The sequence below is a fragment of the Monodelphis domestica genome, chromosome 4 (assembly GCF_027887165.1).
Source record: "Monodelphis domestica isolate mMonDom1 chromosome 4, mMonDom1.pri, whole genome shotgun sequence".
In the NCBI taxonomy this organism is placed as follows: Eukaryota; Metazoa; Chordata; class Mammalia; order Didelphimorphia; family Didelphidae; genus Monodelphis; species Monodelphis domestica.
Genome location: NC_077230.1, coordinates 207770541 through 207795369, shown reverse-complemented (window position 1 = coordinate 207795369; position 24829 = coordinate 207770541). Strand labels below are relative to the sequence as shown.

At 41.0% G+C, this 24829-nt stretch overlaps 1 protein-coding gene across 8 annotated transcripts in view; it reads right to left on the bottom strand.

Moving 5' to 3' along the window:
* Window positions 1-300: 300 nt before the first annotated feature.
* C4H2orf88 (chromosome 4 C2orf88 homolog) overlaps window positions 301-24829 on the bottom strand; it is a 74053-nt gene continuing 49524 nt past the window's right edge. For 3 of the 8 annotated variants that reach the window (XM_056794121.1, XM_056794124.1, XM_056794122.1), the window contains 2 exons: window positions 5120-5536; window positions 301-3646 (listed from right to left, as the gene is read on the bottom strand). In XM_056794121.1, coding sequence (XP_056650099.1) covers window positions 3628-3646; window positions 5120-5379 — 279 coding nt within the window. In that variant the 5' untranslated portion in view covers window positions 5380-5536 and the 3' untranslated portion in view covers window positions 301-3627. Of the gene's footprint in view, window positions 3647-5119; window positions 5537-10366; window positions 10710-16386; window positions 23570-24829 lie in introns of those variants that run through there. The other 5 variants (XM_056794123.1, XM_056794125.1, XR_008911271.1 and 2 more) reach the window with 5 other exon arrangements.

Below are 24829 nucleotides of genomic sequence, written 5' to 3'. Positions count from 1 at the left end.
TCTATTCTAGCTTCCTTCATTTAAGTTAATAGTCAACATCATTTTTCCTCCAAAGAAAACTCATGGAAACAATGTGGGAAATAGTGTAAATATGATTGTAATGGACACATTTATTGACACCTTAAAAATTTTTACTTAACAGTCTATATTAGGCCTTTCAGTTATCTTAGAAATTATTTCAAAAAAACTGAGCTGATTTATACTCACTGTTATTTTGGGGGAAGGAGAGTCACTTCTGCATTCCTGAAAGAAATGTTAAGTCCTCGTATGTTAAGAACAAATGCCAAGCACACAACTAAGTTGATTTCTTATTTTAATTGAATAAAAGCTTGCAGCTAGATAATGGCAACTGAATTTTATTGTACAGTTTGAAAGAAAATGTTTTCACAAAAATACTTGTAAAAATATACTATCATATGTATGCTTCCATCATGGGGAAGTGAAGGAACTCGCCATGGAAACTCTAGTTTTACAAGGTAAAATGCTGTCAATGCTTGTGACACCTCAGCAAGTACAGCTCCTATTCAGGCACACAACTACAATCTAGGATGAATGGTGTTGCTTCTATTTAATTAGGAGAGAAAGAGAGAGAAGAAAAGTGTGTAAGAACAGAGTTTGGGGCAGTAAATCTCACTTATAAAGTATCTCTGATGTGTCAAGTTTCTAAAAATGGAAACAATATAATAAAAATTTATTATCTCAGATTTGATGCCAGTAAAATGTTAGCCAGAATCATGCGATATGAATATCATGCTACTTCATGTATTCATCATGCTTCTTTAAAAATAACAATAATGCCATTTTAGAACTAATTATCCTCATAGTATTTTTTTTTGGGGGGGGAGAGACATAACAGACTAGTTTCCCTTTTCCTTCCCTCCAAAATTGTGCTTTTAGTGTTAATAAACCAGAGGTGGTTTGTAAAGAGATCCTAAGGCAGTTGGGAATCAAGGACCGTGGGATCTTGGGGAAATGACCTAAAAGGTAGGAAAATGAGCATGTTGAATTTGTGGACACATAGTGGGTTGAGTGAGGAATTGCCCAATTTCTTTGGGCTCTGTGCCCTTCCTAGAACTGCCACTCAGTTGTTTTTATCCACCTGACATGCCTCTGCCTTCCCTTGAAAACACTGCGATGCCTGGATTTTCTTGAGTGAATGGTTTCATTCCAAATCTAAGTTACATAAAGTCAAATTTTATCCCATAAGTGACAAGGCTTGGGAGATGGAAGAAAAGAAATGCTATTCCATGCCTTAAACTTATTGCCTCCATTTAGAGCATAGAAAGTAGCCTCTTTTTCAGCCAGACCATGACATCTGCTGTCCCATCTTTTCCCCCTACTGCCATCCCTTTCCAGTTTCATCACTGTTTTTTTCCTTATAACATCAATGCTCAAGTCTGAATGAAGTACCTCCTTTTTAAAACAACCAGTAGCTCACCTCCTACTAAGTGTTTCCTTCTCAAAGGGCACATGAAATCTGACTTCTAGGATGAGTTGCTGTTGGTCTACTCTCATGTCTGGCTCACTTCATAATGGCTAGAGTTGGAAGGAAACTTAGGAAGGAGTCCATTTAGTCTAAGTTCTTTGTCTTACAGATAAAGGAATCAAAGCTGAAAGAGGGAAGAACTGCCTGGGGTCACTTGGCTAAGCAGCCAGTATTGACATCTGGGTCCTTGGGTCCCAAATTCAATGTTGCTTCCACCATATTGCTTGGAAGAGCCCATGAAGGACAGTGATCCAAGCATGAAAGAAATCAAATAGGGTGAAAAATCTACTGCAGACATGATTTGATCCCTCTTATAACTAAGCCATATTATCCATAAATAAGGGTGTATTTTCTGTTTTTCAGTCAGTATATATGTGTATATATACATATTTTTAAAAACATGTAGATAATGACTGAGCAATGAACAATATAATCTTATTTATGCACCCCAGACTCCTTTGGCTCTCAGGGTTCTCAAGGCTATGCTGTCAAAGAAGCTTCTCAAGGCCCTCTCCCATGAAATACAACATATGAGTGATATTAGAGAACCAACATGGTAGACTCAAAAGAGCCCTGGATTTAGAACACCTCGTTTTGAATCCTGTTCTTCTACCTTGTGTTCTTGGGCAAGTTACCTCGTCTCCCTGGATTTTAATTTCATCATCTGTAAAAATAAAGGTTGGCCTAGAATGAGCTCTCAAATCCTTTGGCCCATGGAGTTCCGTGTGAGGAGCCCCAGTGGGTCAGTTCATGCCTACAGTATTGGACTGAAAAACACACCTGGGAGGAAGAGCTTTCACACTGTACTGAAGTATATAGTTCAGGGCTAAGGATAGAGACTGATTTTTGAATAACTTTGTCTTGGATAGGCAGCCCAGATGGTCACTTATTTGTCATCGTTCACTGACCTACTGGGAACTCAGGGGCTAAAACAAATGCGATGGTCTTGGAACTAAGAGATCACATACACGGACAGATCCAAGTTCCATATGGACAGATATATTCCAGGAAGAGGTTATACTGTGGAAATGGAAAAAGCAAAGGGCTAGGAGATAGCTTTCTTTGGTCACCAGAATCCTCATCTATTTGTACATCCACATTCACACATATGTATATGTGTGTGTGTGTGTGTGTGTGTGTGTGTGTGTATTGCCCACTTCTTAGATTAGAACTGGAAACCAAATTTTATCATTTGACATTCTTAAGCCTTCAAGGGTATTGTATGATATATAAAAACTAAATGTGTCTTGAATTTCAGACATAACATATTAATTGAAAGCAGCAACTTTGGTTTGGCTTTGGTCCAACTTTAAGCGTGTGTAAACTTTCCAAATTTTTTCAGCAAGTATTTACCACTACTGGAAATATTGTTATCAGCGGAAGAACTTCAGCTCCTTCCATGAACAGGGATCATCTACATTGCCCTTGCCCAGTAGCTGAAATAGTAGGGAAAATAGAATGTTAAGAATCATACACTCCTTAAGAAGTGCCTAGAGGTGTAATTTTTATTGATCAAGGGTCCAAATGCAACTGGACTTAACACACAAGAGAATATCAACACTAATGGTGACTTAGCACTTTTTTTAAAATGGTAATTCTAGGTAATTCTCTTGTGTTTCAAAGTAATATTTTTTTGAGTGAGTAGAAGTGTCTTTCTTTTTTTTCCCTCTGGCTGCTTTGCTGTGCAAGTTGATATATATATATCCCTATTTGCGGGCATTATCTTCCCTCTCCTCTTTAGACTTAGGTGTAAGGGAAATAGAAGCAGTGAGGACACTGACAGCAAGTCTTGGGTGGCTCGTTCCAGTGCTAGATTGCAGTAAAGCACAGCCTTGAGCTACTCCTCTATGGTTAGTCCTAGGATTCATACCCAGTTTTTATTACAACGCTTTAAACAAATGCCCTGGAAACCGTGTGCTTAAAAGAGACCATTCATGCCCTCCCCCATCCCCATGAAACTGAACAGGGAATAAACTTGTGGAAAAGCTAGAACTCGGGAAACTGGAGTTGGCTCCAGCTTAGACTCCATGGGTATGACCATAAATGATTCATTTTGAAGTTTTCTTGCTAGGTTTTTGGTAGCTGCTCCCTTGGAAAAGTCTTCGAGGATTTTGCCATAAAGGTGCTCGCTCGGCAGCGTTTTACTCTTGTGGATCAGGTCTGTGAAAGTGACAGAAGGAAAGAGTTGCAAGGCACCCACATACATTGCAATGACTTAGGCAAATGATGCTACAGTCTATACCTCTAAGTCTCCCATAGCCTACTCTTCTATCTAAACAGAAGAGTATCTTCTCATCTCAGCATCACACGCGTGTGCTGACGGGTCTAGACCAGCAGCCCCCATACAATAGACTCATCGCTTCTCTAAAACTTGCCACATAGCCAGCTAGCTTTGTAGGAAAGGTAGTGAGGAAGAAACAGAGCTTAGTGAGTTTTCCTTTTCTTTCTTTTTTCTTTTTTTTAAAGATCTTGAGTTGAGGCTAAATGTCTCATTTATTACACTAGTCAACCATAATCCCTTTGGTAGCTTTCTTGACTTTGGGACTCAATAGAGGTACTTAGAACAGCAATTTAGGCAGGACTCTAGAGGAAGATGAAGAACATCTGCCTACTCTGGTCCTTTCTGGACATGGAAGTCAAGTCATTAAAGTTTAATGCAAATTCAGCATTGAGACTGGTGCCTTCCAGCTGGGATAAGTAAGGGTAGGGAGGTGCAGTATGGTCTCCTGCTCCTTCAGTTTTAGCATTAACCATCACCTTAAAGAATTAAGTGTTTCCCGGCATTTTAGGATTTGAAATATGAAGTGGCTTCTACATAGAGGATCTGAGCAATTTGATCACTTGGGATGTGTGTACGTGCGTGCTTTGGACCCCAAGAACCATGGCAGCTTATCTCTGCCACTCAAAAGTTAATTGATAAGTGCTTCTCTTGAACATACTTGAGAGGTTTTCTTAAGGGAAGTACTTAATGAGCCTCTTCAAAAATGCAAGCATCGTTATTTTCTCATGATAACAAGCACATTCGGTCTCTTTAGCTCTCTCTCTGGAGCAAGCAAAGGCTGCCCATGGAAGGGCAAAGAGACATCCTAGCTCTGGTCAGACCCGGGTGTGGTGTCGTTATGGGACAATTCCCTTTCAGACTGATGATCTTTTCCTGGGGAACAGTCAGGCATCGTTAGATAGTGGAGTTAAGAAAAACAATGGCCATGAACACTGATGTTTTCCCTCTTTGGTGATGCTGCAGTGAGTGTCTCGTGCTTATAGGAGAGCAGCCAGTTAAATGCATCATTGCTACAGGACCCCCATTTGGCCCTTTAAGCTGGATCAGACTAATCCAAGGCAAACAAAGGAAAGAACAAACATTCTTGACCTGGCGCTGATCACACCAGATGTTTCATTTTTTAAGTACTCTACTCTCCAAGCAAAGCAATTGTGGTACCAACATAAATGACATTTTACATGCAGCTGGAGTTCTAGGTACTTAATCCCACCAGTTTTTGCTTTCTTTTACATTTGAACTAGCACCAGGGCACACTGTTTAACTCTCCAGTTTCATGGAGTCATCCAATCTAGAGTGAGAGCCAGGGCCATCAGGGCACGGACTCGCTCTCAATGTATGGGATGTCCCCATACCTGCTGTCATTGGCTGCCCACTGCTTCACCGCTTCATCCATGATGTCCTGGGACAGGCGATGGGCATACTCTAGAACCACCACCCTGGAAGAAGAAGGATCCTTTTCCTTTGCAACTTCTGTTGATTCTGTAATTTGGACAGGAATCACTGGGGGATTTTCAGGTAGAAATCTCTCTTCACTGTCTTGTCTCTTCTCAGTTGAGATTGTGTTTGGAAAAGGGAAAGTTTGCTTTGACTTTATGCAGCCCATAGCAGTCATTAATCAGGCCAAGGAGGAGGAAGATGATCCGCGGCTACTTTAGCAGCATCTTTGGAATAATCTGATAGATAACGGGATTGATTGATAAACCAGCGCCTCTCCTCCTAGGAGCAGGAATTGACAGCTCCCTTCACCACACTTCTCATTTATGGTTTATCTGTTAAAAAAGCAAGGGTTCAATTTGAGGTTACAGAATGCTTTGTGACTGAACATTATCTGGTTCTCTAACAACCTATATTACTTAGGCAAAGAGAAGTTAATATGAGATGCAGAAATGACTTCTTTGTAAATAGAAGGAAAACAGACTTATTCACTCAATTAAGGTTGGGATTAAAATAATTTTTAAAATTATCTGACAAGATAGTAAAGACATTAAGCTTTGATTATGGAACAACTATCTCTTTTTTTTTTTTTGCTTGTTTCCATCAAGCACAACTAGGTGATTTTTAGCTGGTGGAAAGCTATTTATGCTATTAAAGGAAAAGGGAAGAAAGTTGTTGATTAATATAGATACATTAACTCATTCATCCTTATCTGCAAGTAGGAGAAATATGACTTTTTTCCTATGTAATGTTTGGTGTTTTTGTGCTTTTCTTTGCTGATTATATCCCATAAAACACAACATTCATGTAAACCATGGATTATAAGACAATAGTTGGGCAGCTAGGCAGCATAGTGCATACAGTGCCAAGCCTGGAATCAGGAAAGATTCCTCTCCTCAAGTTCAAATTTGACTTCACACACTTATAAGCTGTTTGACCCTGGGCAAGTCACTTAATCCTGTGTCCCAGTTTCCTCATCTATGAAATGAGCTGGAGAAGGAAATGGCAAACCACTCCAGCATCTTGACCAAGAAAATCCCAAATGGGTGTCATGAAGAGTCAGCCACAATTGAAATGACTGAACACCACCACCTCCTTAGTCCCTGAAATTATCCCTCTTCTCTTCTGTAGCCTAAAAAGCATTCTCTCTTATATGTGAGGTGAATTTAATTCTTTTGTTCTCCTGAGTTTTCAAATTGGAATGACAGCCTAAAAGAAAGAAGATGATGGAACAGAGTGGGAACATGATTACTACCTTCATGTCTAGAGGGGGATTATAGGATTTGGTTCTGGGAAGGTCTTTTGAGGTCATACCATCTGGCCCCCAAATTTTACAGATGAGAAAACCATGAGAACTAACTTGGCTGAGGTGAAAAGGCAGTAAGAAGAAGAGCTGGAATTTGAATCTAGTGTTCTTTCCACTAAAAACTCACTATCTTGCTTTACATGGCCCCAGAGAGCAAGACTAGGAGCCCTGGATAAAACTGATTGGAGTTTAATGGGAGGAAAAATTGGAAACATTCAAAATGTCACAAATATATATTGGGCTGCCCCAAGAGGCAAAATTGTCTGTTATGTATCTCTTTTTCATGTCACTGAAGACCTTTAAGTAGAGGCTGGGTTGACCTGACCACAGGATTTTATGCTGGGAATAGAATTTGGGCTAGATGACCTCCAAGGTCCCTCCCAACTCAGATTCTGACTTCTATAATAATTTCTCTCAGTTGGCAATATTCTCAAATTCTCAATATTCTCTGGAATATCTAAAATTTTGGACAAAGATTCAAGGAAAAGGAAATTAACAGTAAACTATTACCTAGAACATAAAATCATCTGATAGGCCTAAAAATGCATGTTAAGGGGAAAACTCAGTTGGCTTCCCTCTGAGACCGGGTCACATCCACCTCTCCTCTTAAACCACAAAGGCGAAAGCTGCCAGGGAATATAAGACAATCTACAACTAGCCAAGCACAGGTTCCTGGATGATTGACCTTAGCAGGTCACACTTCCTGTAATACTCCAGATTTTTAAAGTTAGTCACAGGAGTTACTAAATTCTCTTTATTATTTACTAAACATATTAACTCTACTCAGTTACAGTAAATTATTCCCTTTTGGACTTATTTCCTATTCAAGAATTTTTGCTAGTTATTCTGAAAGAAGCACAGAATCATTTTTTTTTTACAAATTTAAAATGTCATTGTTAAACCCCAAGGCATTATTTCTCTTCAAATGTTATCAAAAGGATTGTATCAAAAGCTGCCATCCTGGGCTAGTGAAAGAACGAGGAATTTTTAGCTTGGAAAAGAAAAAGATATCCGACACATATATGAAAGAAAGGCTAGCCTGTAGAGGGGTACAATCAAAATGGAGGTCAATTGCATGACCCGAAGGGTATGTGATCATCCAAGGGGAAGATGAGTGATATTTCTCAATAGTCTAAAAGAGGCTTATTTCTAATATCACCTCCTCTGCCCATCATCCAGTTCTTCCCTTTTCTTCTTCCTTCCCACCACTGGCTTCTTGTGGTTGTTCCTGTGTGAATGCCCGCTATCACTAATGACCCACAGAAGGGGCCAAGACTACATTTTTCTTCTCTCCCCCACAGACCTTTTCCTCTAACCCCCAGATCACCTCATGGTTGTAGCGGGTGCCAGGCTCTGCACTCCTGGGGGCAGCGGCCGGTGAGTAACTGCACCGCCATTCATTTTGGGTGGGTTTGAGTAAGCAGACGTGGATGGGTTTTGAACATTATCTTTCCCCACAAAGGCCACACCTCTTCATAAGGCTCTTCTGCCACCCCCCATCCTTCTAGCCCCTCAATTTTACAAACTCAAAGTCATCCTTAACTCTTCGTTCCCCTTCCTCACCCCAGGGATGTCGAATCTAGGCATTTCTCCTCGTCAACGTGTCTGGCGCATGTCCCCTTCTCTCTACTCCACCCAGTTACCACCCTAGTTCAGGCCCTCATCACTTCCAGACAACAATCTTTTTTAGTTGTCTTTCTTGGCTCAAATCTCTTCCTACTCCAAATCATCCTCTCCGTTGGGCTTCCAAAGTGATTTTCCTAAAGCTTAGGTCTGACCATGTTACTCCCCTGTGCAAACTCCTATTGGCTCTAGGATCTAGGATCAAGTGTTTTTATTTCATCCTTCTAAAAGTTATTTTTGTGTCAGTTATGAAATACATAATTATTAGTAAATTATTATTTATTATAATAAAATTATACATTTTATTAGTAAATAATTAGTACATTTCTAAATAAGTAAATAAACATATTGGGTAATTGGACGCTTAGACATTTTTTACTGATAGATGTGCATGACCCAAAAAGTTTGGAGACTGCTTCTGTAGAAGATAGAGAAGATACCTGTATCAGAAAATATCAGAAAGCTGTACTGGGCCCAATAGGTGGAACTTATAACTGACGAGGAATAGGGCTTATGAGTTAAAGGGACTCGTCTGAGCATTCCAGATCTTTGATGGACTCTTAACCTTGGGCAAGTTACTTACCCTGTCTGGACCTCAGTTTCCTAATCTGTAAAATGAAGGAATTGGACAGAGCCCCTTCCAGCTCTATGATCAACAATTTCATCTCATTAAAAATGCCATTAAGAAGTTTCTTTTTATTTTCTATTTATTTCTGTTTATTTTTATTACTTAGGTATGAGTTTATTAGGATTATGAAGCTATTAAAACTAGAGACTGAAGATCTTGATTTTTCTCTAGCAAGGTGCTGAGGAAAAAGTTTCTAATTCATTAAAAAAATGAATGTGCTGCTTCATTATTGGAAATGTTTAGCAGTTAGATATTTAATTACCTGTCAAACTCCTGTCTTCCTATCTCTAAGGTCCCTTCCATCCTGAGGTGTGCTACATCCAGCTCATACATGCTCAAGAGAACTGATTGTTACATTTTCACTGGGAGCAACTATACCTCAGACATTGGAAAATCTTTTGAATTAATGTTTGATTGATCTTGTCAATTGGTTAGATATGAGAAAGTGATATTAATGATATACTAATAATGCGAGTTTGTCTTAGAAGTGTTCTATGGATATAGCTATCTATCTATCTATTTTTTGAGTCACTTGTTAAGCATCTACCAGCACGCTCCTACTTTCAATGCAAAATTATCTCCTGGGATTTGTACCAGAACTTGGAGGAAGAAATTCGTATTAGAGAGCAAAGTATCATTCTGATTGACTTAACATTATCCCTTAGAAGTACAGTCAATACTGTTCGTTCCCACTGCTGCTAACTAAACAGATGGCTCTGTTCCATGAGGGACCACGGGTGTTTTCCTGAAAGGGAATGATTGGCAGATAGAGCTCAGCCTAAATTAAGAACCTTCCAACAACCAGTTACCCAGACAAAGGAGTGGGCTGCCTGACAGGCGATGTGCTATAGAGGGCAGAGAACTCTGTATCACAGGAAGATTGGTTGGAGGAGATTTATAGCTTGGAGAAGACAAGACTTGGGGGGAATCAAATTAGAACTGAAGGGATCTCAGAAGATTATCCAGCCTTCCCCAATCATTTACTATTTTACAGCAGCCTTCAAATACTTGAAGGGCTGTCAGGTGGAAAGAAGGACGAGACTTTATTTTGTGGAGCTTCTTGGGGTAAGTGATTAACTAAAATGTGTGAAGTTCAACAAGGGGAAAACCACAGCTATTGTATCTGGGGGCTTGGAGGAAGGGCCAGCAGAAGTTTTACTAAATTGTAGGACGACATTTTAAAAAGAAAAAACAGACATAAAGAAAGCTTCTAACTCTATGAAGAGATTTTTATGGCATTCATTTACATGTTGTTGACTGTATATTCCTACCAGCAAGAACTACATAAAGCATCATGATTTTTCTTTCTGTTTATCTTTAAATGTCCAAGCTTCTACCTAGAGCTATATTGAAAACAGTAAACAGGGGCAGCTAGGTGGATTGAGAGCCAGGCCTAGAGGAGGTCCTGAGTTCAGATCTGGCCTCAGACACTTCCTAAGTGTGATCCTGGGCAAGTCACTTGACTTTACCTAGCCCTTGCCACTCTTCTGCCCTCAAACCAATACTTAGCAATAATGCTAAGATAGCAGGTAAGGGTGAAAAAAAGAAAACAATTCTAACTATTTATATAATAGCTTTTTAAGCTACTTGTCATTTGAAATGAGAAGATTTATATGACAGGATCATTTTATTAGCCAGGTAAATCTTAGGAGTGCAAGGGATTGTGATAGAGAGAGGCAATCAAACAAAATCCTGGAGACCACTGCTTGTAGATACTGGAGCATTCTTATTCTGACAGGTTCCAGAAGGCAGGACTGGGGCCAAAGAGTGGAGCCAACAGGGAGGCATGGGGCTCTGGCCTTGGGAGGGAGAGGAAAGGACTTGGCCACCACTTCATGAAGCACTTTGAGAGTTAAAATCTAATTCCTGCTTTGAGGTATGAAAGTCCAGAATGACAGAGTACACTGACGTCCTCGTTTAAAAGGCACAAATGAAGCTGAGGGCTCCCCACCTGGGAAAAGCAAAGTATTATTACTTCCTGTAGTGGCTCATTCGCGTCACCTCCCTTCCTTGTACCAGCCTGGTACCTGAAGGAGCCATTAAAGAAATGGTCATTTCCCTTGCAGCCCCTAAGATATAAGATGCCTTACAGTGGGTTACAAGCTTTTCCTTTTTCTTTAATTCACTGATAAAGCAGAACTCTTTGACCACCAAAGCATGGCCATCTCCGTTCTTAATGACCTCAATGACCACATCCTGAAGGCCTTCCTGTAATTACATCTTACCTGCTTTGCACACGTTAGCTCCTTCATGAGCTCTTTTTGCTAGTCCCTGTTTAAAAGTCCCTGTTTTCTATTCTGCCCTGATGAATTCTTGTCAACTTTTAGGGAAATCATAGTGTGGTTCCCTTCTTTATATCCCGACCATAATTCTTCCTGACTGTGTGGTTTTGGATCTCTAAAAAGGTGACCACCCTTCAATTGCAAAGCCACTTCTTGCCTCCATGGGCCAAAGACTCCTCACCCCAGTACACGATTGTGTCCGTCAGCCGTCCTTTAGACACTGAATCCACTGGGTACGGATCCTGGTTCTATATGCTGCACTCAGTATACTTTTGGCATTAAGTAAATGTTAACTCTCAATGAGAATATTGTATGAAAATCCTTTTTTTTAAGTTTATATATATATATATATATATATATATAATTGTAAAATATTTTTCCATAGTTACACGATTCATATTTTTCCCTCCCTGCTCCTGGAGACAACAAGCAATTCCTCTAGGTTCTATTTGAAAATTCTATACATAGACCTTAATTCTATCACTGCAAAGGATGAACTGTGGGGATGCTGATGGCCTTGAGGATGTGTGCTCAGCTGGCACTAAACAGGCAGATTAAAACCTCAGGGATCCCATCCTCCTCCTGAGGGTCATCTCTGTGATCCCGGACCTGAACCACAGCCCCACGTAGGGGGCAGAAGGTGCTACGTACCCATGGAATGAGGCTCCCTCCGCACCTGTGTGTCACCCTGCTATGTAGCAGACTGTCTACAATAAACAGAAGGAAACTCAAGGAAGCCTAAAGAGGGAAGGGAGGAGCCTCCCCATAGCTGGCCGACCTCATGCAGCACAGAAGACAAATCCCAGCACAGGCGATAAATGTACCAGCTAGGAACCCAGTATTTGTCGATGGAAGGAAAGGCGGTGACTTCACCAGCCTCTAGAAAGTAGGGGCCTGCAAGCGTCTCCAAACTGCTGCCTGAACAGATGGGTCCCAGACACCAGCAGGGTCTTGTCCCAACTCTGTTTTGCCATAGTTTGGGAAGAAGTCACCCTCGTATAATAATAGCAAAGGACCGCACCAGAAATTGCATCCAACCGAAAATGGCCATCACCCTGCTACAAGTTCTCAAAGCAGTTCTGGGATAAAGGCATGGTACCAGAGAAACAAAAACAACTTTGTTGGCAAAATTGTTCAAAATTTCGGGGGAGGGCAGTTAAATAGTGCAACGGGTAGGTCGCTAGACTTGGGAGTTTGAAAGACTTAGGTTCCAATCTTGCCTTAATCAGCGTGAGCCTGGCAAGTCACAACGTTATTTACAACTGTCGTTGCTGTTATCTATTTTTATAGTTATTTCATACAGCAGGAGAAAGACTAAGAAATGTGTTAACCATTAATCCATCCAAGCCAATAGTCCAACAGGTTTTATGGTTGCTTCCTTAGGACAGTATGTGCTAAATACACATGAGATGTTTCTGTTTCTAGGGGGCCCTTTGTATTCATCTTATTAAAATGGGTCAAACTGGCTGACTGCATCATGTTTTAAATTCTGGTACATTTATACACTAAATGATGGGTTCATGGCCTTTTAGTTTATTTGAAACAATAAAACTGGCCTCTGTAAGCAATAACATTAAAACCAATTTTTCATTTCAATTTCATTTCAATTTTTCAAAAGTGATTCTTCACATCACTTCAAGGACTCTGACTTTCTCTTTAAAGAACTCAAAGTCAAAAGATTCCTTTGCCACTAAAACTCACATTTACTAAGCATGGTGTCATGAAATCATCATGGTAAATTGCAGAACGATGGCTGTCCTGCTAATAAGTAGTTCATGCCTTCAAAGGGATCATACTTTGTTTTACTCCAGATCAAGTGCTCTTTTGAATTTGCCAAATACTAAAAGTGGCTCCCTCTCGGTATGTGAAGCATTATGGGTAAAATTCTTTTTTGCTGTGTGACCGTGGATAAGTCACTTAACCCCCACTGCTAGCTCTTACTGCTCTCTTGCCTTGGAACCAATACTTGGTATTGATTCTAAGATGGAAGGTAAGAGTCTTTAAAAAATTTTTTTTTGTTCTTTTCAAAGATTTTTTTTTCAAGATACTCTGAAGACACTGAACTACCTTTTAATAGTAAGAAAATGTTAAGTATTAAGCCACAAAAAGCATTTCCACTTGTGAGAGAGTGAGGATAGGGGACTCCCTGGGCCATAGAACTTGCAAACTAATCTGCTTTCATCAGGTCCTTAAAAGAAGCAAATAAATGGGATGATAAGGGAAATCCCTTTTGGAGATGTGGCCCTTCACTCCGCATTCTTTGGCTCATCATCAGATAAAAGAGGAAAAGTTGGCCTCAGGCAAAAATATTGGACCAATTATAGGCCTGAGCCATATAAGACTCCAACAGGCAGCCCTAGAAACCTTGTAGGAACAACTGGTTCTCTGCAAGGCACATGGACTAATCATGCCTCTTATTCAAATATATTTTGGAGGCTGGTAGCTATCTTACCTTTTGTCCTTCCACCTCCTCCCCTCCTTACTAATGACCAGGTTTGCAAAATACATTCTATATTAAACCAGTTAGATTGAATAGTAAGTTCCCAGCAGGGCTGTGGGTGGAGGGGTTGGTCAATGGAGTCCTACAGAGTTCCTGAAAGACCTCTAAACACACGCTGAGTATTCCACTCAGCTAACACTTTAAAATCAGATGTAAGAGTCGCTTGGCCCAGGTGTAGACTAGTCCCTTCATGGGAGATTGTCACAGGTCTAGATTCCCTACAATGAGTGTCTTCTGCATGGGCAGTGCTCTCCAAGACCCCCCTGCAGAAGTAAGAATAAACTTGGACTCTCTGCTACTAGCAAGAAGTTTCCTTCTCCCCACCATCTTGGGGAAAATCCATTCAACTAAGAATATGGGGTGCATTCTGGTCATCTGAGAGTACCAAAAGGTACACCACAGCAGAGTTTTATCAGCGTTCCCCTCCAGACCAAAGAGAACACATGCAAATAATCATGGTTGAGGTCTAAAGATGATTTTTTCCCCCAAGTGCCCATTGATGGCAAGAGAGAGGGTAGAGATTTCCCGTCCTATTATCCCTTCCAGATTTTTCAATAAAGCAACTGATATTCATGGAAGCATCTACTATTCTAATACTTAGTAGGTAAAAGTTTTAGAGAAGGCAGCTACTTCAGGGACATCTGGTTCAACTACATTCTTAAAAAATAATTTTTATGCTATCTTTTCTTTCTACATTGCCTAAATTGTTCCCATTTCCCTCCTTCTCCCAATGAGTCATACCATTTACCAAAGAATTCTACTCTATTCTACTACAGATGAGGAAATTAAAGTCTCAGAGGGGAATGTCTTGCCTAAATTAACACAGATAGTACACAGAAGGGCCAGGATTAAAACCAAGGTCCACTCAATCTCAAGAGATCTTAGTTCTAATATCACAAGAATTTGATGTTTTGGTTTTTTAACCCTTACCTTCTGTCTTGGAATCAATACTGTGCATTGGCTCCAAGACAGAAGAGTGGGCTAGGCAATGGAGGTTGTGACTTGCCCAGGGTCACAAAGCTGGGAAGTGTCTGAGGCCAGATTTGAACCTAGGACCTCCCATTTCTAAGCCTGGCTCTCAGTCCACTGAGCTACCCAGCTTCCCCCAATTTGGTGGGTTTTTGCACTACCTCACAACCCCAAAATAGCTGGCATTTGAGTTCTAGATCATCTTGCTCACATTATGATCTCTTTCCTGTAAGCTCTGCCTGGTAGACTAAGTCAGGCATCATTGCTACATCATACTTTCTCCTAAATTCACTGGGATTTCTAGCAGAAAAGGCTAACACTTCCCCCTCTCCACTTTGTCAAGAAGCTATTTTTTTTTTAATTAAATTTTTTTTAAATTCACTTTATAATGCAGAAATTGACCCAAGCTATTTTCCTTCACAAATTTCTTCACTCAGGGACTTAACTACTCATTTTTCCCACAAGTTCTTCCTCTCTCCCACAAAATTTTCATTTATTGGGAGGAGATAATGCCATTAAAGGGTTCTGGATTTGGAGTCAGAAGACCTAGGTTCAAATCCTGGTCATGACATTATCTGTGTGACCTTGAATGTGTAACTTAGCAATAATAAGAACCAAAACCCCCAACAACAATAATAGCTAGCATTTGTGTTCCACCTTGAGACTTTGTAAGGCACTTTACAATTCTCTCACACAAGAGGCCTGGGAGGTAGGTACTATTGTTATCCCCATTTTACAGATGAGAAAGTTAGAAGCAGATAGAAGTTTAATGACTTGCAAGGGTCATATAGCCGGTAGATATCTGAAGCTAAGTTTGAACTCGGGTCTTCTGGACAGGAGGTCCAGCATTACTTACTTCCTTTAAAAGCTTTTCCAGGTTTTGGCTTTCTCATCTTAAAAAAGGGAGTTGAACTAGAGGACCTCTAAGATCCCTCTGGCTCTACATCAATGATTTGGCTCACTCCTTCTTTCTATGGATGGACAAGAAATAAAAAGTAACTGCTCTTCCCCAAATGGACTTGGGCCCCTGATTTAGGTCACTCCCTGAACCTCTACGTCCCACTGAGTGACTTTATGTCTTACTGGTAGATGTTCTGACCAGATGATAGCATTTGTGTCTGGTGCATGAATGAGCTGATCTCTGCTCTACATTCTGAAAAGCGTTCTCTGCACAAGGAGCAGCCGCGTAGGAGCAGGGTGGCAGTGTCAGAACATGGTCATCATTGTTTAATGGCATACAACCAAGCCATTCTTTTCATCGGTAGCCAAGGCTAAGCCCGGGTATCAATCAGAGCCTGGACCAGGATTGGCACAACTCCCTTCTGCAATGTTTCCTCAAGGCTCTGAGTCCCCCAATCACTAACAATGCAAGGAATCATGTTCAAATTTCCTCCTAGTGAAAAAGAAAAGGCTCATTCAGTTCTCTAATACCACCTCACCTTTTTATAGGTGTGGAAGTTTACCAGCACTTTCACTTATCTTAGTAAATCAGCTGATCCTCTTAACACTTCTGGGGTAGCTAGGTAAGGTACTACTTGCTCCAGGTGGCAGCAGTAAAGGGAATTGAGGCACAGAAACGTTCTAGAAGGGTGCTGAGGTTATCTCTATCATCCTAGAAACGTTTTTGTCCAATCCCTTTCTCCTGACATCTCAGATGGGAGGTTGTGTACTGGATGTTTTTAAAAAAGCCCAAGAGGGCGAAAGAGCCTGTAACAGCAGCCTTGGAAATAAATCCTTGTTTCCTCAGTAACTGGCAGGTCCACAGCATGAATGAAATCAGTATCCTTTACCTCTCCCCAGCCCTGAGATCTCCTCATGCCCCATGGCCCATAAATGAAGGCAACTATTCTCTCAGAAGCAGCCCTAGACAAACATACCTTGTTCACGTTAGAAGTTGTCTGTCTTTGTTCACAACTGGTATTTCAGCTCTAAAAATTTCAGCCTACAGGCAAAACAACCTCATTCAACAAAACCCAGGTCAAATACAGGAGGCAATGTTGGGTCCCAATTTCTAAAGCTAAAGCACATATCTTTCTGTTAATAAATGATAAAAAGTACAAACTACTGGCTGCAATTACTTTCGGAGGTGGTTTTGATTAACTTGATAAGAAAGGCAGGGTGTTGGTTGAAACGACTGTCAAAATAAAATATGCCACTTATTAATAAAGAAAAAAAATAAAGCAAGCCTAATTCATATGAGGAATTTTTCAGCATTAGTTCCTGTATTTAGTAAAGGGCAGGAGTCGGTGAAGATAAAGAGCATAGGTCTAGAAAACACCCAAAACAGGGGATCTTATTCTATTTTTGTGTCCTAGATCTCTGTGGCCATGGTCTAGTGAAACCTCTAAACCCCTTCTCAGAATGATATTTTTTCAATGCAGAAAATAAAATGCATATGATTGCAAAGGAAACCAATTATGCTAAAATATAGATATCAAAATGTTAAAAAAATGATAAACAAATCTGTAGATCCCCAATTAAGAACTCCTGGATGAGATCTTAATAAGTTCATTTTCCAGTGAGCTGGGAAGTAGTTGGGTACAGTGTAAGATCTGAGTTCAAATCTGACCTCAGAATCTTATTACTTCTGTGACTAAACTCTGGGCAAGCCACTTCACCCTGCACACCTCTGTTTCCTCATCTATAAAATGAGCTGTAGAAGGAAATAGCAAACTAGTCCAATATTTGCCAAGAAAGGGATTCCAAAGAGTCAGATATGGTTGAAATGACAAAAGTTGTTTTATATGCTGATCTCATTTCTTTAAGCTAGAAACACCACAAGACCAGGAACAATATTATTACTTTAAAGAATTTCACATAGTAGATATAAGTAAATATTAAGGAATACTCATTGGGTTGCTGGAATTGATTAATCAAAACTAATTGCTATGCCTACAGAAAATTAATCCTATAGTTATTTGTTTCAAAACCCACAAAGCTCCTAAATATTAAACAGCAATAGTAGACTCAGTTTTTTATTTAATTCTCATTTAATCTTAGACTCCTTGACCTATTACTTCTCATACTTATCAACTCTCACCATTGGGTTAAGCACATAATTTCTGCTCACTGCTCCTACGATGCTGCTGTTCCACAGGAGGAAGTCATGTTGCCATGGTGCTTGGGTCTTCAACAGAGCAAAATTACTTAATCTCAACTGGTTCCTTCCTATTATAAGGCAATCCTTCCATTCTTCCCTGACTACTATACTTTCTCCAGTGGTTCTTCTAAATTTTCTCTTCTCTCCTCACAAGCCCCTTAGATCAGAGGTCCCCAAACTTTTTACACAGGGAGCCAGTTCACTCTCCCTCAGACCATTGGAGGGCCGGACTATAAAAAAAAATGAACAAATCCCTGGGCAGCAGTATACACAGTGCAGAATCCCCTCCTCCAGATTGCCCTAACCATGCTGACATCTTCCATTGTGCAGCCACATAATCCTTTGCGAGGCGCCTCATTCTCATTCAGTTACTCTCAGAACAAGGAGCCATGCACAGGATTATGTCACTGGAAGTAGTACTGTATGTGAGTGATGCCACGCTTTGTGGTGCCACCACATACAGGGCTACTCTCACTGATCACCAATGAAAGAGGTGCCCCTTCAAGAAGTGTGGTGGGGGCCAGATAAATGGCCTCAGGGGGCCACATGTGGTCTACGGGCTGTAGTTTTGGGACTCTTGCCCTTAGATACTCTCATTCCTCCTGCCCCATTTCTCAGTAGAGAGCTTTGCCCTTAGAAAACCAAGGCTCTTAGGAGCATCTTCTTCTGTCCTATTTCATACCCCAAAGCCTCTCTCCATTGCACTCTAATTCTCTTCTACTATTCCAGATTCTGAGGAAAGAGTTCAACCCAGCCCCCATTCATGCTTATGATTCCATTCCATTCATGAAAATGACCACTTGATCTCATGCATTCATTTCCCTCATCTTCAGAAAATCTGCACTTGACCTCAAGTTGCCACCTCCGTCTGTTTCCCCCCTTCCATAGCCAAGCTCCTAGAAAAAGTCTGCTGTTTCCATTTCCTTACCTCTCATGTTCACTTCTCAACCCCTTTGCAGTCTAGCATGGAATTCTAATCCTCAAATGAAGTTGCTCTGTCAGGGGTTACTGATTAAAATCCGAATGGATAAATCTCTTATATCTCCCTTTCTTCATTTTCAGGATATTTGACCTGCTTCTTTGTTGAAAATACCATCAGCCATCCCTGCAGGCCCCCAGATGCACAATCTTGTAATCATTCTTGACTCCTTCCTTTCTTTGCCATACCCTCTATAACCAAGCTATGACTAAGGCTTGGTAATTTTGCCTCTACAATATCTCTCGCATCCTATCCCTTTCTCTCTACTCATGAAGCCATCATCCCAAATTAAGTCCTTTAATATCTCTCACAGGGACTGATTACTTCCTTATAATAAGCCTATAAGTATCATATAAGTATATAAACAACTTCCTTATTGGTCTCCCTGATTTCCAGCCTCTTCCCTTTTCCAATCCATGCTCCATACAACTATCAAAATCTATTTCCTTCTAACAGGTCAGAACATATCATTATCCTGCTCAAAAATCTTGGTGGACTTTCTGGTGCTTCTAGGATAAAAAGCAAATGCTTCAGCCTGGCTCCAACCTACCTTTTCAACCTTTTTTTCCACGATATTCCTCCCCTTCACATAGTCTCTCCATTCCCACCATATTATATTGCTGGTTAATCTCTAGTTTAGTATTCCATCACTAGCCTCCATGGTATTGAACAGCTTGTTTTCTGTGTCTGGAATTCACTTCCAGAGTTCACTTGCTATATTTTTTAGTCTCTTTCCAAGTTCCACCTCCTGTTAGAAACCTTTTCTGATTCACCAATCATAAATATTCCCTCCACCCTGAGGGATATCATAAATATTCCCTCCACCCATCTTGTATTTACTTAGCTGTGTATGTGTGGTAGCTCCCCAGGAGCATATAAACTCTTCAAAGAGGAGAGATTGAGGGGGGAGGGGGGAGGGAAGATTATTATCTTACATTTGTGTTTTTATTCCCAGCCCTTAGAACAATGCCTTGCACACAGAAAGTGGTTAATAAATATTTTAATGTAAATTAACTTGGTGCATTCTACTTAAGATAGCATACCAGCAATTTTTTTTGCTGAAATATCTTTTAAAATTAAACTTTACTTAATGATCCCCAAATGTCTCAAGTTTAATATTCCCTTTATCATAGGTAGATTGGCAGTGTACACAGAGGACAGAAAGTAGGAATAACAACTCATCTGTAAAATGCAGATAATGGATTAGATAGTCTCTAAGGTCCTCTCCAACTCTATTTTCTTATGAACATGCTTCCCTCTTCAACATTATCATTATCAAATAGTTATCACTGATGGAGTATACTTTTAAGTTTACAAAATGCTTTGTGTACCTTTTTTCATTTGCTCTTCCCAGCAAGCCTTGAGTGGGGGGATGGCAGGAAGGAGGCAGGGCAAGGGATTACATGTATTTTTATTCCCATTTAGAGCTGAGAAAACCATGGTTTGAAGAAGGTTTAGGTGACAAGGGTCAATTTTCAGAGAGCAGGTGCCCTCAATTCTGGGGCTGACTGCCAAAACCTAGAGCCTAATTGTAGGGTGGGGTGTGGAATGAATACACACCATTATGAGAAGTTTGTAACACAGTTCCTAAGTGTCAGTGTTGGAATTTGAACCCCCAAACTCCCTTGACCTAAAGGAGAATGATCCTCAAACTGGAAATAGTAGAACAAATTCCATTAAGAATGAATGGGTGAGGGGCAGTGAGGTGGCTTGGTGGATAGAAAGCCAGGTCTGTAGGGTTTGAAGCCTTAGACACTGCCTGGTTGTGTGACCCTATGCAAGTCACTTAACCCTAATTGCCTCCTGGCCCTTACCATTCTTCTGCCTTGGAACCAATACTAAGTATTGATTCTAAGATGGAAGGTAAAGGTTTTTTTTTTTTAAAAAGAATGAATGGGTATCTAAGATAGGTGAGATGATAAATACAGAAGCCAAAACCTAGCCAATTTGCAAACACTTCACATCTTGAGGCTCAGACAAAGTATATCTTTAGATATAGAAAGAACTTGAAACTGTGATAAAAGAACTGTGCTCAGTAGTCTTTTCTTTTTTAAATCATGTAGAATGGAAAAGTTGTCAAAACCCTGGAGAAAAACACCCCCCCATTTTCAAGAAGAGTAAAAGAACAGATCACCAGGGAATCACAAAGTGGCACATACCAATTCCCTTCCAAAATTCTAAATGGATTATGAAATAAATGGTTTGTGAGTTCTTTGAAAACAAAGATGTGATCTGTAGCAACCACTATGAGAAGACCAAGAACTATATTCCTTACCTTTTTTAAGTGCATTAATGAGTTGCTAGATCAGGAGAATTCTGTAGATATTAATTTACCTTGATTTCAGTAAGGAATTTTATAGCATTTTCTGATCTTTAGGAATAAAAGGTAGATTCAATCTTGGCAGCTAGATGGCATAGTGGATAGAGTGCCTGGCTTCTAGTCAGGAAGACTGATCTCCCCAAGTTCAAATTTGGCCTCAGACACTGTTTGCCTCAGTTTCCTCATATGTAAAATGAGCTAGAAAAGGACATGGCAAAGCACTCTAGTATCTTTGCCAAGAAAACCCCAAAGGAGGTCACAAAAAGTTGGATATGACTGAAAATGACTGAACAATAAAAGATTCTGACTTGAATACTCTATTCAAAGAGCTGCCTAATGGATTTCTATTAGTCTAGAACAGAGGTTCTCAACCTCTCAATTTGTAGCAATGAGAATACATAACACATATCAGGTATTTACATTCCGAATCATAACTGTAGCAAAATTACAGTTTTGAAGTAGCCACCAAAATAATTTTTTGGTTTGGGGTCACTGCAACATGAGGAACTGTATTGCGGGGTCATGGCATTAGAAAGGTTGAGAACCACTGGTCTAGAAGGAGACCTGAGGAGTCTGTGGCCTTATCTTATCCAACATTTTCACTGATGCTGATGAACAGAAAGATGCAGATGACAGAGCTAAGAGGGCAAATAGGTTGGATGAATGAATTGAGACTTTAGAAGAAGTTGACAGGTTGGAGACAATTAGCCCAACTAACAAGATGGAATGAAGTGGATAAATACATTTAAGTTAAAAAACAAATTGTGCAAATAAAGAAGAGATAGCTTAAAAATGCTTTGAGGGCTGTAGTTGAATAAAAGAGACAACAGTGAGATGTCACTACTGAAAAAGCTAATACCATATGCTGAATAGTAAATTTAGTTCTGGGCAGCCACTTTTAAAGAGAGGCACTGACAAGTTCATTCAAGGATAGCATCATGAATTGCTGAAGAGATGGTACAACAATTGTTTAAAAATATTTGAAAGACTATATAATATGGAAAAGAGATTAAATGAATTTTGTGTTCTTCCAATTGGATGAATAAGCAGAAGCACAAGAAGGAAGATTTCATTTTAATGTACAAAAAAATTACCACTTAATGACTGTCTAAAAGAAAAACGATAGATTGCCAAAGATGAAGTGAGTTGCCTATCATGGGAAGTATTCAAACGAAAGCTGAAAATAGTCACCTGTCAAGAATGAAATGTTAGAGAAAGGATTCCTGTTCTGGGAAGATTAGGAAGGTGAGACAATGTTTTCCTAAATTGTATTTCACAGATTTCTCCCAAGACTTGGTCTTATTTATCTTCCATTTTCTCCTGATGAAAGCTTATTGTAGAGTACCTTAATGTTAACCCAAAAGAAAGAAGAAACAATAATATTCTGGTTTACATTTCATTATCCTAAAAGTTGATTTTTCATTCCTTGGTACTATTAAATGGAAACCTGCATAAGGCAAGCTTCCTATGCATCACAGCAAGCATCCTATGCATCAGCTTTCAACAAATATGACATATTGAAAGGCTGAATGCAATGGAAACAGCTCTCAAACTTCCACTATATGTTTGATGCACAGGATGCTGGTATTTCAGTCCCTTTCCAGGTCCACCCCCGCAAAGGCTGATAATCTGCTTAGCCTGCCTCAGTTTTCTTTCACATCTGCATCATAATTGACTGCTAGATCTGTCAAGACTCCCGTCCCCAGAAGAAACAGAGCCTCAGACCGAATCCCATACAGCAAACAAACCTCAACATCTCTGCCACGCAAATAAAATGTTTTAGTATCTAAAGCTTTGTAGATCCTAAGATGCCTCTTTACAGGACGACTCACCAGAGGAAGGGAAGAAGAGAGGGTATCTGTAAAGCAGGGTATGACCAACCCCCAAGACTCAGGGTCTGGGGGGCTCAGAACTACCCAGGGCCCGCGTGCCCGGCCCTCGCATGACCTGCCTGGCTCCCAGCCCGGGCCAGATCAGCATTGCCAAGTTGACCAAGACAGACGGACAATGGGACACAGACACAGACATACAGACACACGCGCGCCAGCGCCAGATGTTCACTTACTCTCCCGTGGCTAAGGCAGCTGCTGCAGGGGCCAGCGGAGTGGCCGGGGGAGCTCTGTCTGCCGCAAGCCGTGCTCATAGCGCTGGGTCAGGCCGGGCCAGGCCGGGTCCCGGAGTCTAACTCCTGATCGAGCCGGGGCCAGGGCTCTATCGGTGTCACTGGCGGCGAAGAAGGAGGGGAGCGCCCGGTTGGGCAGATGGGCACGGAGCCAGCACAGCAGCAGCGGCTGCTGAGGGAGCCGCCGCCACCTTTGCCTTCGCCGCCCCGGGCTCAGTCCAGCAGCAACGTCTGGAGGACAGAGTGTCCTTCTGCCCACGCGGGCGCCGCCTCCAGCCTGTCCCGCTCTCGCCGGGTGCAGGTGGTGGTGGTGGCGACCGGGCCCCTCAGGTGGCTCCTGCTCCATAAGCTCCCAGGAACTCCCCAGCCGAAAGAAGCTCTGCAGCGCCCCCTGTGGGGGTGCGACGAAAGTGGAGGAGGGCAGGGTCTCAGCCCCGGGCACTGGGGAAGCACTGCTGCCTCTGCTCCAGCTTGCTGTCTCAGGTTCGGGGCACGTCTGCTCGGCTGCAGAAGAAGCTGGCCATATTTCCATCCCTTCCCCTGGGCATCCCACCCCCCCTTCCCACCCATGCCTACACATTTCCAATCACACACTGCAACAAGTGTGACCCCCCTATTACTTTGGAAGAGAGTTCTAGAGGCATAATGGAGAAAACGAGAGGCTCAGGAAAACTTGAGTTCGAATTCTGACTCAGACACTGACAGTGATCCTGACAAGTCACTTAACTCTCGCAGCCTGTTTGCTCATCTGTAAAAGAAGGCTAATAATAGCACCTACCTCACTGGGTCGTTGTGAGGATCAGATGAGAGAACACGTGAAACCCTTTATAAACCTTAAAATACTATATAAACGCTAGTTATTGTTCTCATTGCTAAGGCAGTCCTGGACAGGAAAACAGCGGACTAGCCTTGGGGTCATATAAGGAGGATGTTCATTACTTTTCAATTAGATTCAATTCAAGACACATTTATTAGAACATCCACAAAATGCAGGGTGTTGAGAGAGCATAGTGCAGGGCACAGGGTTAGATTTAATGTTAGAGAACCTGGGCCACCTAATTCCCTTGAGATAAGAGTTTCCTTATGTGGTCCCTTTGAGCTCTCAAATTTATAAACTTTTGATACAAAAATGAGAAAAAACACAACTTCTACTCTTGAGAAGTTTATCATCTAATGGGGTGGGTGGGGTTCTTCATGATTATAATACAAAGGAGAGTGGGATAGAGCTCCAGGCAAAGTGCTCTGACAAATCTGAGGAGGGAGAGCAAGGCCAGAAGGTGTCTGCAAAGGCTCCATGGAGAGTCTGACTTGGCCTTGGAAGAAAGACTTCAAGTGACAAGCAAATGGAGAAGGGCATTCCTGATATAGAAGACACCTGAGCAAAGGTGCCTGGAGAAAGCCTGACAAAAACTAGAGACAAGGAATGGTTATGTTTGGAACAAATAAAGGCAGAAGGATAGAATCAGTCTATATTTAGAACTAGGAAATTCATCTAATATAGTGCTCCCCCTTCATGTTACAGAGGATGAAACAGACCCTCCAAAGTCACACACTCCAAACATTGGTACCACAGTGATACAGACCTGTTTTCTCTGCTTCAAATTCAGCATTCTTTAAATGGTCCCCATGTCATGGCAGATTGGAACTAGGCTGTGAGGTGTTTCAAATATTAAGACTGGCATCGAATAAAAACCATCTATTAAGTCTTTACTATGTACCAAGCACTGTGCTGAGGATATTTAAACTTTATCAGAAGACCTGCTAAACCACTGATGGCTTTTGAGAAGGTGCTCTGATCA